The following is a 15,485-nucleotide window of genomic DNA, read 5'->3' as shown; positions in this document are numbered from 1 at the left end:
GAAGGCCCATTGGAAACTTTGCTTGCCGAGCTTAGCACAGCAATATATTATTCCTTCCTCTCCTTGGAGTCAGAAAGAGAAATATTGGGGGAAATCAATTCTATTACGGCTCCGTACAACCTGTGTCGTCATGTTACATAGATATGCTCCCCTAGAACCATTACTTCTAGAGGAGAATATCTCCGTAACACGATGCTCTACAGGAGTACCATATGGCGGTGCTCTATGCTGGACCCTCCTCTTGTATAGCCCCCTTTCCATAAAGACAAGGAGCCATATTTCATCATGCTTATTTATTTAAAATATTTTATCTTACAAATATTTTATGTACATTGTTTTTATCGCTCACATATTTACACAAACTGTTTGGGTGGAGAAAGTCTTGCAGTGCTTACGGTGGAGCACCATCCCCTGTATATCCCTGTGGTCCTCTGGGCAAATTCATGTGTTGGTGTCAATCTGAAATCCTAATTTTATTGCAGAGCGAAAGATAAAACACAGATTTTGCCCAACCCCAGGCTTGAGGTAAACATGTATACAGGTATAAAGCCATCCCTGTTTTTTGTTTTTTATGTTACTTTGTTTATTTTTTTATACACTAGGTGTGGAAATTTTTGGAAACAAAAGTTTCTTTTGTATTTACTTTCCATTCTCTATAATTTGCAACATCTGTCCGAATACTTTGTATTATTTATTTTGAATGAATTCCATATGCGATGCCTAGAACCTCATAGACGTTCGAGGATAATGGATGTTCTGTATAATTTTTTATCATTAACGGGTTTTGATGTGACCACTTTAATGGATCTTATTTAAACCTGTATTATGAGAAATAGCTCAGCCGTTAGGCAATAAATGATCAATATTGGTAGCCGCATCGCATGTCTATGATCTTCCTGCAATAAGATTGCGTACATATTTGTGCCCTTACATAATACATTACATATTTTATAGCTATGTTCATATTTGAACACCGTTTTACAGTATATATGTATAGAGCGAATCTACAAAAAAAAGTTGAGAACCTGTGCAAATGTTTTGCTATAATTATACCGTACTGATCCTGAATCACAGAATGTCTTCTATAGTCCAGAGCTGGATCCGGAGTTATATAGACTTCTAAGCTTCAATCTCCAAGCATTGCCTGCTTGTTTCCTGATTTGTTTTCTGTGAAGTGTCTTCTGGTCAGAAGAAGTGCTACGCTTAGCGCGAAACAGGCTGAACCTGCAATCTGCTATGTCCTCCCTTGTACGCTTTTAAGTTTTTGCTTGATGCCACATTAAAGGAAGAATACAAACTAAACGGGTGAGTGCCGTAATTTCATCTCTCACTACATGATTTATATTTATATATATATATGTATATATATATATAAAAGCTCTAACTCTCATTATAGGAGCCCAGCTGATCTGTTAGGGGACATGTTTGTTGACTGATGTCAATAACGTCCAGCAGAATTGTGAATTCTGCTCTGCACTATAAAACTGACTGTTAACTAAGGATCAGTACAAGATATGTAATAATGCAGGTTACTTTATATCTTTAGAGAAAAAATTGTGTATATATATATATATATATATATATATATATATATATATATATATATATAGATAGATAGATAGATATACTCTAAAATTATGTCGACTGTAATGCTTGTATCTGCTGCTGTATTGTTGAAGCAACATTTTATGGAATACAAACTGACTTTGCGATTGCTGAGATTTCCTGTATATTTGGATCATTTCACTTTTTTTGGTACTTTTAACCAGTATAGACTATTTTATAATGAGAGATGGAGAATGCCATGTGGGCACAGCTGTATGGCATGCCTTGTACCAAATGTGTGCAATTACACTTGTCTTCCCTGCTTTGCTCCAGTAGTAGTAATGACAGTAGTAGTAGTAGTAGTAGTAGTAGTAGTAGTATAAGAATAAGAAGATCTAGTCCTTGTTGATGACTTTCCTTGAAATGAAATGTTGGTTACGATGGTAACACTGTAATGGATGAGCCCGAAGCCCGGCTGTGTTGAAGGTGCTACAAGAGCGGCATTTATGGAAGCTACAGGAGGTCATATGCCCCAGCAGTTGTTGGAGGTGGTGCAGTTCTTGCAGTGGTGCTGTAGTAGTAAGGAGAACCTGGAAAGTAATAGGGATGTTTGTTAACTATTGAGGTACCTAGTAACGTCACTGAAAAATAAGCATGGAAAGAAGAGTCCATATCATAAGTGACTGGTTATTGTAGTATGTACTCCTGTGGCCTCCATCAGCAGTAAATGGGAAGTGTCACTGACAGGCTATATAGATATGTCAGAACATTACATATATAGAGGTCCATGATCTGGGAACCTCCACTGAATGCCCCAATGGAAAAGGCTGAGACACATCTGGGTCACAGATAACACCGATGTCTTCTTCAGACATGTCTGTGTTACATAATAAATGATGATTTGAGATGCGATTTCTCTTTGTGTTGAATGTAGTTGGAAAAAGCTCCATTGAGGACAGACGCTGCATTTAGCATTCACAAATTCGGCCTAATGCTTGGCCTGCCAATGTGTCATCTCACAGTAGCTCTCTTACTATGGAGAACTGCTATTCCTCTAATAAGCTACACTTATGGCAGGTTGTCTGGAATAATACACAATGCGTGTGTGTCTTTAAGCCTAAAGGGGTTGTCTGAAATTAGCTTTTTGGTTTTTCCAGAAACAGCGCCATTCTTGCCCTTGGGATGTGTCTGGTATTTCATCTCAAAGTCAGAGAGGAAATAACAGCACTGGAATAATATGGAAATACGGAGTGCAGGGCCCAACAGGACTGGATCCAACCGTCCTAGTCACCAATGTACAAAGAAGAGATCCAGGCAGCACATCCAAAGGAACAAAGGTTTATTCACCCGTGCGACGTTTCAGCTAGACAGAGCCTTTCTCAAGCACGGGTGAATAAACCTCTGTTCCTTTGGATGTGCTGCCTGGAGCTCTTCTTTGTACGTTGGTATTTCATCTCAGTCCCATCCACTTATATGGGGTTTATCTTCAATACCAGACACAGTCCATGGACAGGAGTGGCGATGTTTCTGGAAAACAACAGACATTTCTTTCTAACCCCGGATAAGAGACTCTCCAGTACAACCAGGGAAAATGCTAGTATATATGTTAGGTGTTATAATGTGCATCTTTTTTAATTTAGCAATTCCCGGTGACTGCTTTTGCTGCCGCAGTTCCCAGCAAACTCTTAGGCCTAATTCACATCTAAATTGGAGACTCTGTTAGACACCTCTGTCGCATATTCCGCCGAAAATACCGGAAACTATAGCGCAGCATGCTGCGCTATTGTTTCCAGTAAAGCTTCAGACACCCCGATAGTATCCATTGAGGTCAATGGCCTCTGTCGGGTGCCGGTTGTCTCTCTTGTTCAACAAAACCTGCGTTTCCAGCATTTTCGTTGTTCTTCTCCTCTGACAAGACAGAACAATGGAATGCTGAACGCAGATGTGAACAGGGCTTTAGTCTAGGTTTCCTCTCAACATCAGGTTGAGTGGCGTCTTCTGGTAAGTAGTGCCAGCAACCACTCAGCCTCCTGCTGGCCACTGCTAGGAGCAGTAATAGATGAAGATGTTGGGAATGATTGTACATGGCTTAAAACGATGTCCCTTTTGTGCAGAGAAAATCCTATTATATTTAATGTACTTACTTAGAAGGCTGGAGCCGGGAAACCGCCAACTGTCTCCATATGCTGCATAGGCCCCATGGCTATAAGTATTACCAGAGTAATCGCTTCCTGCTGAGAAAACAAGAACTGTCAGGTCAGATGGAACAAGTGTAGTAACATCTCACCCAGAGCACCGCAGCTAACATCTTCTTCATAGCCCCCTCCTGCACGCAGCACATCCAGCCTGGCTAAGGCAGAGCTCCGCTGCCAGTACGCTGGAAACTATCATCCCATACAGAATAAAATGTGACCGTACGTCGACAAAGATGGAGCACCCTCTCTCCCCTTCATCTAGTTCATTTTCAGACAGGCAATAGCTGAGTTGGAGGTGCCCATACTAACTTTATTCGATTTATAGTATATCCGCCATGTGCCTTAATATACAACTATAACCATTTTATTAAATGACTGCATTAATCAAGACCCCACTAGTGCCACTCTCAAATCTATGGAGCCATTTATAGAATGTACTCAAGAAGGATGTTCACAAGATGTACATTTTAAGTTTATGATACCCTAGATATGTCAATCAAATGTTTCTTATATTTGCGTAATTCTTTTATTTAGGCTCTGTTCACATCTGCATCGGAGGCTCCGTTAGGGGCCTCTGTTTCAGATTCGTCATTTTTGTTGGACAAAATAGCGCAACATGCAGGCAATGGGTTTCGTTAGGCACCCGTTGGTTTTGGTCATGTGATGGATCCAGCGCTTCCATCTTGCCGTTTTGCTCCTATGACGGAGCGGAACAATGGAAAACAGAATGTAGATGTGAACAGAGACTTATTCTTAACCACGTTTTGATTAATTAATCTGAGCAATGCAAAGTGGGCATGAGCCAACCAAACTCGATGTTATATTAGGCCAAACAGTACCAATTGTGGGCAGAATCCGGATGCAATGTATTGTATAGCAATGAGTACTAGCCATACACAATACAATCTTTTGAGCCATTGCGATGATCGGGTGGAGAATTGCACCTACTATGGTGAAAACCAGTTGGCTCAATAACGTGCAAGAAGGTTTTCCAACATTTCTCTTTTTCAATAAAAATTGGAAGGATCTTAACCCTATTGTGCCAGTACTGCCACCTACATAGTAGAATAGGCAATGTCTCTACAACCATAGGTGGGACCCGAGACCTCTCGCCATTTATGTCCATCGACTTTACAAAGTGCGTTACATGGAGTTTAAATTGGGCCGACCCCGAGGGCAGTGCATCGTTGTGACCGTATCCAGGAGAGATGAAATGAGTAAATGAGTCACAGGTCTGACATTATTATCCCAGTATTTGGGGAGGGTGTTTTTTTTTATTCCCTGTACTAGATAATGTGTCCTCTTTGTGCATGTATGGGCATGTAGATTACAGGCTGTTGGGAACAAATCCGTCTTTCGCACACACAGTTAAAATATAACTGCTCTTTTTTATTTATCTTGACCAATCTCATTTCACGCTCCAGGAGAGGAAGGAGGGTGTGCACGCGGGTGTGGGGAGCTGGGGAGGGGGTAGAAGTACTTTATATTTTTAACGCTGCATTAAGCGCGTCTCCGTGGTAACGCAGTAACACGCTGGCTCAGCAGGTTACGGAGCTGTGAGCTGAGTGGGTGAGGGACCCGGGGTTCTGCATTTCTTTTTCATTTAAATGTACCTGTAAAGGTCAATCGGGGTCAACCTTTCCGAAAACATATCTTAATTTATAAACTGTGGCGTCTCGGCCCGGTTTACACACATGTTTTATCCAAATATCCCCATGGGAACATATTAACAGTGTTGGGAACTAATACAGTAAAGGAATTCCAAATGAATGAGATCCGAAATGAAGCAAGTATTTGGATCTGCCATAAATCCCTTTTTAAACATTAAAGTCAATGGATGAACTAGTAACGAAACCATTACCATTGACTTTACTGCGGATTCACAGCAGATCTGTTTTTTTCTCCATTGGCTTTAATAAGATAGAAATTTATACCTCGTTTGGGAACTTTTTTTATTTTATTTATTTTCTGCATCTCGACTTAACCCGACAGTGAAGTCCGGCTGTGAAGTTTAAAGTGAATCTTTGGTTTGAAATATTTTGTTAGGATAAATAATTTTGCGTAACAGCAGATGGTAACTAGGATTAATAATTCGAGATGGGAATGAATTGGCCATGGTTGATTGTTTTTTCCCAATTGTTTTGACCCTGGGGGCTGCAGAGCAGAGAGGCTCTTAGTACAATATCTGTACCAGTGCCTCTCTAATTATATGCAATGACTTCACACTATATATATGTGTATTAGATAGATAGATAGATAGATAGATAGATAGATAGATAGATAGATAGATAGATAGATAGATAGATAGATAGATAGATAGATAGATAGATAGATAGATAGATAGATAGATAGATAGATAGATAGATAGATAGATAGATATTCTACATATAGATAGATATGAGATAAATATTAGATGGACAGATATTATACAGACAGACAGACAAATGATAGATAGATAGATAGATAGATAGATAGATAGATAGATAGATAGATAGATAGATAGATAGATAGATATTCTACATATAGATAGATATGAGATAAATATTAGATGGACAGATATTATACAGACAGACAGACAAATGATAGATAGATAGATAGATAGATAGATAGATAGATAGATAGATAGATAGATAGATAGATAGATAGATAGATAGATAGATAGATAGATAAGGGAGCTCACTGTCACCTTAAAGCAGCCCTCCTCTGTCTATTAGATTGCATGTAAATACCTGAGTTAACGAATTTTATGGCTTACAATTACTCATAGATTATAAGGGCTTATTCAGACGAGCGTATTATACGTCCGTGTGCTGTCCGTTAAAAAAACCCAGAAAGCACATGGACCAATGCTATTCAATAGGGATATTCACACGTCCGTGGTTTTTCACGCAGCGATTGTCCGTTGCGTGAAACTCACTGCATGTCCTATTTTGGTCCGTTTTTGCGGACCACTTCGCCCATTGAAGTCAACGCGTGAAAAACACGGATAGCACACGGACGAAATTTGTGTGCTTTACGTGTTTTTCACGTACCAGTTGCTAAAGAAATGATGAGAAAAATAAACCGGAACACTGATGCCGCATGGAACGGAAATGCATGAAATACGGTATTTTTTTTGTGGACGCAAAACGGACACTCTCATCTGAATAAGCTCTTAGAGAACGATAAGGGGTAATTAATGATGAGATATTGAAGAGCAAGTGGCCCATATACTGTTCTTGCACAGGGGCCCTCAACTGTCTGTGTCCGACGCACTGAGATAGATAGATAGATAGATAGATAGATAGATAGATAGATAGATAGATAGATAGATAGATAGATAGATAGATACAGTGGCGTAGCTATAGGGGTCGCAACGGTCGCAGTTGCGACCAAGCCCCTAAGCCTGGGGGGCCCGCATATACTGTATGGCAGCATTATACTGTGTCGGACGGCTATGGCGGGCATTATACTGTATCGGACAGCTATGGGGGGCATATTATACTGTATGTGGCAGCTATGGCGGTTATTATACGGTATGGGGCAGCTATGGGGGGCATTATACTGTATGGGACAGCTATGGGTGCATTATACTGTATGGAGAATTATACTGTATGTGGCAGCTATAGAGGGCACTATACTGTATGGGGGCATTATACTGTATGTGGCAGCTATGGAGAGCATTATACAGTATGGGGCAGCTATGGGGGTATTATACAGTATGGGACAGCTACAGTGGAGGAAATAAGTATTTGATCCCTTGCTGATTTTGTAAGTTTGCCCACTGTCAAAGTCATGAACAGTCTAGAATGTTAAGGCTAGGTTAGTTTTACCAGTGAGAGATAGATTATATTTAAAAAAAAACTGAAAATCACATTGTCAAAATTATATATATTTATTTGCATTGTGCACAGAGAAATAAGTATTTGATCCCCTACCAACCATTAAGAGTTCAGCCTCTTCCAGACCAGTTACACGCTCCAAATCAACTTGGTGCCTGCATTAAAGACAGCTGTCTTAAATAGTCACCTGTATAAAAGACTCCTGTCCACAGACTCAATTAATCAGTCTGACTCTAACCTCTACAACATGGGCAAGACCAAAGAGCTTTCTAAGGATGTCAGGGACAAGATCATAGACCTGCACAAGGCTGGAATGGGCTACAAAACTATAAGTAAGATGCTGGGTGAGAAGGAGACAACTGTTGGTGCAATAGTAAGAAAATGGAAGACATACAAATTGACTGTCAATCGACATCGATCTGGGGCTCCATGCAAAATCTCACCTCATGGGGTATCCTTGATCCTGAGGAAGGTCAGAGCTCAGCCGAAAACTACACGGGGCGAACTTGTTAATGATCTCAAGGCAGCTGGGACCACAGTCACCAAGAAAACCATTGGTAACACATTACGCCGTAATGGATTAAAATCCTGCAGTGCCCGCAAGGTCCCCCTGCTCAAGAAGGCACATGTACAGGCCCATCTGAAGTTTGCAAATGAACATCTGGATGATTCTGAGAGTGATTGGGAGAAGGTGCTGTGGTCAGATGAGACTAAAATTGAGCTCTTTGGCATTAACTCAACTCGCCGTGTTTGGAGGAAGAGAAATGCTGCCTATGACCCAAAGAACACCGTCCCCACTGTCAAGCATGGAGGTGGAAACATTATGTTTTGGGGGTGTTTCTCTGCTAAGGGCACAGGACTACTTCACCACATCAATGGGAGAATGGATGGAGCCATGTACCGCCAAATCCTGAGTGACAACCTCCTTCCCTCCACCAGGACATTAATAATGGCTCGTGGCTGGGTCTTCCAGCACGACAATGACCCGAAACATACAGCCAAGGCAACAAAGGAGTGGCTCAAAAAGAAGCACATTAAGGTCATGGAGTGGCCTAGCCAGTCTCCAGACCTTAATCCCATCGAAAACTTATGGAGGGAGCTGAAGATCCGAGTTGCCAAGCGACAGCCTCGAAATCTTAATGATTTACAGATGATCTGCAAAGAGGAGTGGGCCAAAATTCCATCTAACATGTGTGCAAACCTCATCATCAACTACAAAAAAACGTCTGACTGCTGTGCTTGCCAACAAGGGTTTTGCCACCAAGTATTAAGTCTTGTTTGCCAAAGGGATCAAATACTTATTTCTCTGTGCACAATGCAAATAAATATATAGAATTTTGATAATGTGATTTTATTTTATTTTTTTTTATATAATCTATCTCTCACTGGTAAAATTAACCTAGCCTAAAAATTGTAGACTGTTCATGTCTTTGACAGTGGGCAAACTTACAAAATCAGCAAGGGATCAAATACTTATTTCCTTCACTGTATGGGGGCTTTATACTGTATGGGGGCATTATACTGTATGTGGCAGCTATGGAGGGCATTATACTGTATGGGGGCATTATACTGTATGGGGCAACTATGGTGGGCATTATACTGTATGGAGGGCATTATACTGTATGGGGAAGCTATGGGTGACAATATACAGTGGGGGCAGCTATGGGGGCACTATACTGTGTGGGAGCAGCTATGGGGCATTATACTGTGTGGGGGCAGCTATGGGGGCTTTATACTGTGTGGGGGCAGCTATGGGGCATTATACTGTGGGAGCAGCTATAGGGAGCATTATACTGTGAAGGCATTCATGAGGTCTGTCGGGCAAGGCAGCTGGGCATAGGAGTGTGCAAGGGGTCTGGTGGTGTTGGGGAGTGGTAGGGGGGCCCAAGCTGAATTCTTGCACCAGGGCCCATGAGACTTTAGCTACGCCCCTGGATAGATAGATTAGATAGATGAGATATATCGATAGATAGATAGATAGATAGATAGATAGATAGATAGATAGATAGATAGATAGATAGATAGATAGATAGATAGATAGATAGATAGATAGATGATAGATAGATTTGAGAGAGGTGAGATAGATGGATAACAAAGTATTCTGTTGTAAAGTAATATCGTTTATTGCATTTCTATTATGTGGCAAAGAAGACTTTGGCTCCCCTCCCCTCAACAATCACGGTCCAGGTGTGACTGCACCCACTGTAGCTCATGTAGCCTTACCACACCTGCAGAGGGCAGTGTTCAGTACTGGGGGCACTGCGGCCACATTGGTTGCATACCATTAGTGCCATATTACTCAGAAACCTAGACCAAGTCTTCTGTTTGATAGGACAACTAGCCATAATAAAGGTAACAATTACACAGAGATTGATCACATACCGGCAACCATTCCAGCAATTGCAGATGAGGCATAGTTTCCTTGTCCGCTGGGTATGTGTGGCGGGTAACCTGGCAATGTAGATCCTACAACATCACGTCCTGTTAAAGAATTGACAATTCTTGTTAGTTATGACATAATTTCCCAATCCCTATATCATTATGTAATGTAAAAGAATACGAGTCCACCTCTCCAGTGCAGCTTAGAACATGAAAGCCGGACTCTTGTTTGTGGCACCGTGCAACAAGGACACTGGGAAGATTTTCATGTATGATATCTAATGCATTTAGGTAGGAGGAATGTGAAGGGGAGCAGTCAGAATAAGGCTCAGTGTGGGTGACAACTTTTGTCACATGACAGTGGCAACTGGCAATCCAGAAGAGTACAATGTCTTTGATGGAGACGTGGGAGGTGGATAACGGTGTTGACAGGATTTTCCCTTAATATATTGGTCAGCACAGCACTTCAATGTACTAAGGAGAACTGAACATTTAGCCCTGTGACGGACCACTACTTAAAGAAGATCTGTCACTAGTTTAGTATTGCCCTAGCTAATCTGATAGGCGCTGTCACACTGATAATACTAGTGAAGATTGTGGTCACAAAAAGTTTATTATTTTAAAAGTTATGAGCTTTTTTCTAAATATGCAAATGAGGCTATACTAGACAAGTGGGTGTCAACAGCAGCGATTCTCCTGAGGCGGAGCCTCCTGACAGCCTCTGACGCTGCCCTATCAGCATGAAGCTGCTTCACACAGTGTGAGAGACTGAGGCTGGAGGGAAGGGGGATCACTTCAAACAGCCATCTCTCCGGCTGTGGACCACCTAGAACAGCTGTTCTGGTGGCATATGAAAGATGAGATTCTAATCGCAGTTCTAGCTGTGAAACAACCGGAGATATCACTAGTTGAAAATGCAGTCGGGACTGGAAGCTGTGTGCTATATGATCACACTGTGTTGCTGGGCAGGGAAGGGGGAGAAGCTGTATGCTGATTGGACAGCGTCATACAGAAAACATTACACCACCCAGAGTGAAAAGAAAAGAGTGAACTCACATTTGGCTATTATAGTCAAATTAGCATATTTAGAAAAATTCTCATAACTTTGCAAATAATATAGGTTTTTGAAAAAACAAATTACACTGTAGTTATCAGCATGACAGCGCCTATTAGATTAGATAGGAGGTAGGGCATTCATAAACTAGTGACAGATCCTCTTTAAGATGCACGTCTTGGGTAATCCATAGAATGTCACGTCCATAGAAATGCAAAAAGTTGCACAATTTTTGCAGCTTTATATAACCGGAATATTGGGCTAGGTGGAGTAGCGGCAGCATAATAGGTGCTGCTTAGTCAACATATGTTCATTAGCAAACATGCAAGACCAGAACCCCCTTGTGGTTCTACATAGGAGTCTATGGTGATCCAAATTAGATTCAGTAGAGCCGTGGGTGGGACACTTTTTTTTTTTTTTTGCAGGCATAATATAGATGTTAAATTGCAACTGTATCATGACTAAAAAGCTTATAATGAGAAGTTTTACAACTTTTTAATATACTTTATATTTAATTTCCTCACCATTTTCAAGATCTCAGTATATAGAAGCGTCCTGATTTATGACTTTAATGGTTTACATCGAGAGACTGAAAACCTTTCTTGATCATGTCACACAAGTGCATCAGAGCAGGGTTTCAGCTTCGGAATGTAAACAAAAATGTTCCCATTTACCGACCCTAAGCAGGGATCCTAAAAAGTATATTAGAATGGTTGCATAATTATTTATTAGCCAATTGAATAAGCTTTATTTACATGAAACAGGAAATCCCCTTTAAGGACACAAAAAGATATCCAGACATAGCAGTCTTCATTTTTAGTTTATTCAATATTGATGGTCTGGTCATTGTTTGCTGTTCTACCCTCCTTTCCCTATACATTACATTACTCCATGTGTCTGACACCTATGATCATACCTGTAAATGTATGACTGGTGATCTGTCCGTACACTGAGGCCGAATGGGAAAATGCACTGAAAGCCGGAGCAGCAGCCGCTGATCCAATCGGCTGCAGGTCCAGGAAGGTGGGACTACACAGCGATGGTGGGGTGGAGCTAGCACTGGAACTATCAGTTATCTCTTGTTTAATGGCGAACGATGAAAGTTCTACAATGGAGGAATGAAATGGAGATGGAAATGGAAAAATAATGAAAAACTAGAAAATATGAAATGTGATAGAATAAATAAAGAACCCTATCTAAAAAGAAAAGCTTCATGTTTGCATTCAGTAGCTGATTCTAAAATGTGTGTAATGGCGAATGGCATCCATGAGACGACAGAGTGGCAGTCTAGTGGGTGCACGTCCGTATTTATCCCCATGTTATTTCATATAAGTTAAATTCTGAACAGTGCAGGTTTATACCCATGAGTATGAAGGACGACTGTGTCTGTATACTTGTCCTTAGAAGACTGCCAGCAGGAAGGAAAGAGACTATATACTGTATATTGGCATCTCAGGCACAAATACCCAAATTGCCCCCTATAGAAGACACTTCCATGCATGGCAGCGATCTCCTTTTTGGAGGTCTCCAGTATCAATTGCTTCCAATGCCACAAAGACTAAAGGTACAGCTCTACCTACCAGCAGCCAACCAATTACTTTCTCTATTTAAAGGGGACTTCTTTGGACAATACCTTTTTATTATAAAGGTCCTCCGACAGGGTGACCTACTGCTGGGACCACAATCTATGCAGGAACCAGGCAGCAGGGGCTCAATGAGGGAAAATGAAGAATTACACAGTTCTCATTGAAATGAAAGGGCTGTACAAGTAATGCAAGGACGTGCGGGTCCTCCAGAGCCAGGGGTGCTCTGTGTAGCTACTCTTTGCTCCGGCTAATCGATTTGGGCCCTGATCAGGGTACCCCCTTAATAGACTACCTCTTTAAGTTCATAAGCGTTGGCTTCTTTTTAAATAGATTCAGGGTTGTATTGATAATTACAGCATTAAAACAAATCTACTAACCCTGCAATTGGATATATACATGTGTTAATTTCTTGCACAAAAAAGCCACTCCACCTACCTGACAGAGCAGAGTACCCCTGATGTGCGGAGAGATTTCTACCAAGAGCAGCATTGGAAGAGGTTAGAGCAGATTTCCCATCATCCATTGCATTGTTTAGCAGCGGGAGTGGATATAGAGCCTGAAACAGAAGGACATATAGTGGTTAATGACCTTATTTATATAATGGGGACATGTAATATATATATGTGTGCGTGCGTGTGTGTGTGTGTGTGTGTGTGTGTGTGTATAGTATTATGCACGTGAAATGTATATATCACTCACTTGCTCAACTTTACTGTGACTGGCAGAGGGATACGATTCAGGAAAGTGTTGCCTCTGGAATGGGCATTCCAGCCCATCGAGGGGGTGCTGAATATAGGCTTCTGTCCGCATCTGTTTCCTGCTCAGACCACCACTGCCCTGAGAGTCTATGCTGAGTCGGCAGCTGTCTTGATCACCTGGAAAAACCAAAGGGATTGAATGCCAAATTTACCATCACCCCTTAATATATCAGCAACAACAGCTTGTGGATTGTAACATTTCCTTGGCTTACCCAGTTGGCATTTTATATTTCTTGGTAGCCTACAAAATGTAAGTTAGCAAGAAGTAGGCGAGAGAAGAAAGGTGTACATACTCTTCTACTACTCTATGTAAGGTTTTCTTTTTATTTCAATGAAGTGCGAATTGTCATTTAATTTTACTATATGGTGATGATGATCCCGAACATCAATGTGCTATATTTATACCAATATATATTTTTATCACTGGCTCGGTAAGGCTTATAGACTATACATTATTATGTGTATGGCAGGGAATTATACTCACTGTCATCCAGTTTGCGTTTACCGTCTGTATTTGTCTGAGAGATCCCTAACAGACCACTGATAGAGTAAGTAGATCCCAGGGAATCCGAGTGTGGAGACTCAGGAGGAGTTACTGCCGAGCTTGGAACTAGGGAGGAAATATACATCCAATTATCTATTAATATTGCCAAATACTAGGGTTTCCTCATTAGTATCTATTATTAACCAATGACTTTGTCATGTGTCACTATTCATCATTGTTATTACAATCTGTAAAGGGACTGCAGGTAACGTAAGTCAGTGTGCTATCACTGTGTACAAAAAATTATGTTAAATGACCTATCCAGCTCTGCTACACTTGTAAAACGTTAAAAATACTAACATCACAAACACTACACCTCCCAACATGTTCATTAAAGTTCGATTTTTTTTGATCCTGGGGAGCCTGGCTTATCTTTCCTGCAGTGACCACTAGAAACAAAGTGAACTGCCACATGGCGCCCATTGAACACTGATGGACCATATATATATATGTAATGTGTGTGTGTGTGTGTGTGTGTATATATATATATATATATATATATATATATATATATATATATATATATATATATATATAAATAAAAGAATGTTTGTCTGTAGTTATAAGGGGGGGGGGGGAGGGAGAGATTTTTCTGGAATCTCTGTCCCGTTGAAGAATACTATAGTAAGCCTCTCCCCAGCCTGAAGTGACTGTTACCAGGGAACAATAGCTTGTATCCAACTGCACATCGGGTTAGGGGTTGCAATATATGTATTTACAGTAAGCAGGTAGCATTTGTCACTTACTCAGAGTGTGTCCAGGACTTAGTGACTTCACACAGCTCTCCATGGGCAGATTAAATAACTGCTGAACCTTTGTACGGATTATTCTACCAAGAGAGAGAAAGACGTATAAACGGAGAGCAGAAACAGCGGAAATCATATTACCAATGAAAATGGCACATAACTGTGGAAGGCAGGGGCATAGCTAGGCTTTCCTTCACCTGGGACAAAGATTCCGTTTTCTGTCAATGCCACTTATCTAAATACCCTAGTCAAAGCAGAGTGGCTTGTGCCCCAACCCCTTGGCACTCTGGACCTGAGGCACATGCTCTACAAGTCTCCACTATCTGTGCCCTTGGTTTCAGTTTGTACGCAAGTGGCAGTAAAAAAAATATAATATTTAAATAAAATATTTTTGCACTATATAAAGATTATTATTATTATTATTATTATTAATAACTGTAATATTTTAGACATTTTTACCTGTTGATGGAGCTGACACTTGGAACAGTGTCATTGTCACACACGCCTTCTGCCAAAAGCCGGTCCCTGATTTCCCAGGCAAACATGGTCGGATTTTGTCTCTTGTAATCTCCAATCTTCTCCACCACTTTGGGGGTGGCAACTTTAGGCTTGGAACCACCGATGACTCCTGGTCTGATACTGCCCGTTTCATAGTACCTACTCCAATACAAAATAAGATATAATTACCCAAAACCAAAACCATTGATCTTCTAACTAGGATTTCTCACTAGGCTCCTAAACTATGTCCCATGGCCTAGAATATACATCATGAAAGAAGATGAGCAAATGTATAATATTGCTAAGTTGCACAGTATGATCTGAGCCATCTAAGATGATTGTATATTATCAAGCAGCAG

The 15,485-nt window shown here is 40.8% G+C and overlaps 1 protein-coding gene across 1 annotated transcript; it reads right to left on the bottom strand.

Annotated features, from left to right (window-relative positions):
• Positions 1-1,648: 1,648 nt before the first annotated feature.
• LOC142748260 (paired box protein Pax-8) lies at positions 1,649-15,188 on the bottom strand. The gene is made up of 9 exons (XM_075855361.1): positions 15,088-15,188; positions 14,629-14,711; positions 13,823-13,948; positions 13,280-13,455; positions 13,016-13,136; positions 11,911-12,099; positions 9,944-10,042; positions 3,690-3,779; positions 1,649-2,135 (listed from the first exon to the last, which is right to left on the bottom strand). Exons 1-9 carry the CDS (start codon positions 15,171-15,173, stop codon positions 2,059-2,061), a joined length of 1,047 nt encoding a protein of 348 aa, XP_075711476.1. The 5' UTR covers positions 15,174-15,188; the 3' UTR covers positions 1,649-2,058.
• Between the last annotated feature and the right edge of the window lie 297 nt (positions 15,189-15,485).

Source organism: Rhinoderma darwinii, chromosome 3 (assembly GCF_050947455.1).
Source record: "Rhinoderma darwinii isolate aRhiDar2 chromosome 3, aRhiDar2.hap1, whole genome shotgun sequence".
Lineage (NCBI taxonomy): Eukaryota > Metazoa > Chordata > Amphibia > Anura > Rhinodermatidae > Rhinoderma > Rhinoderma darwinii.
This window is presented reverse-complemented; position numbering and strand designations above follow the sequence as displayed.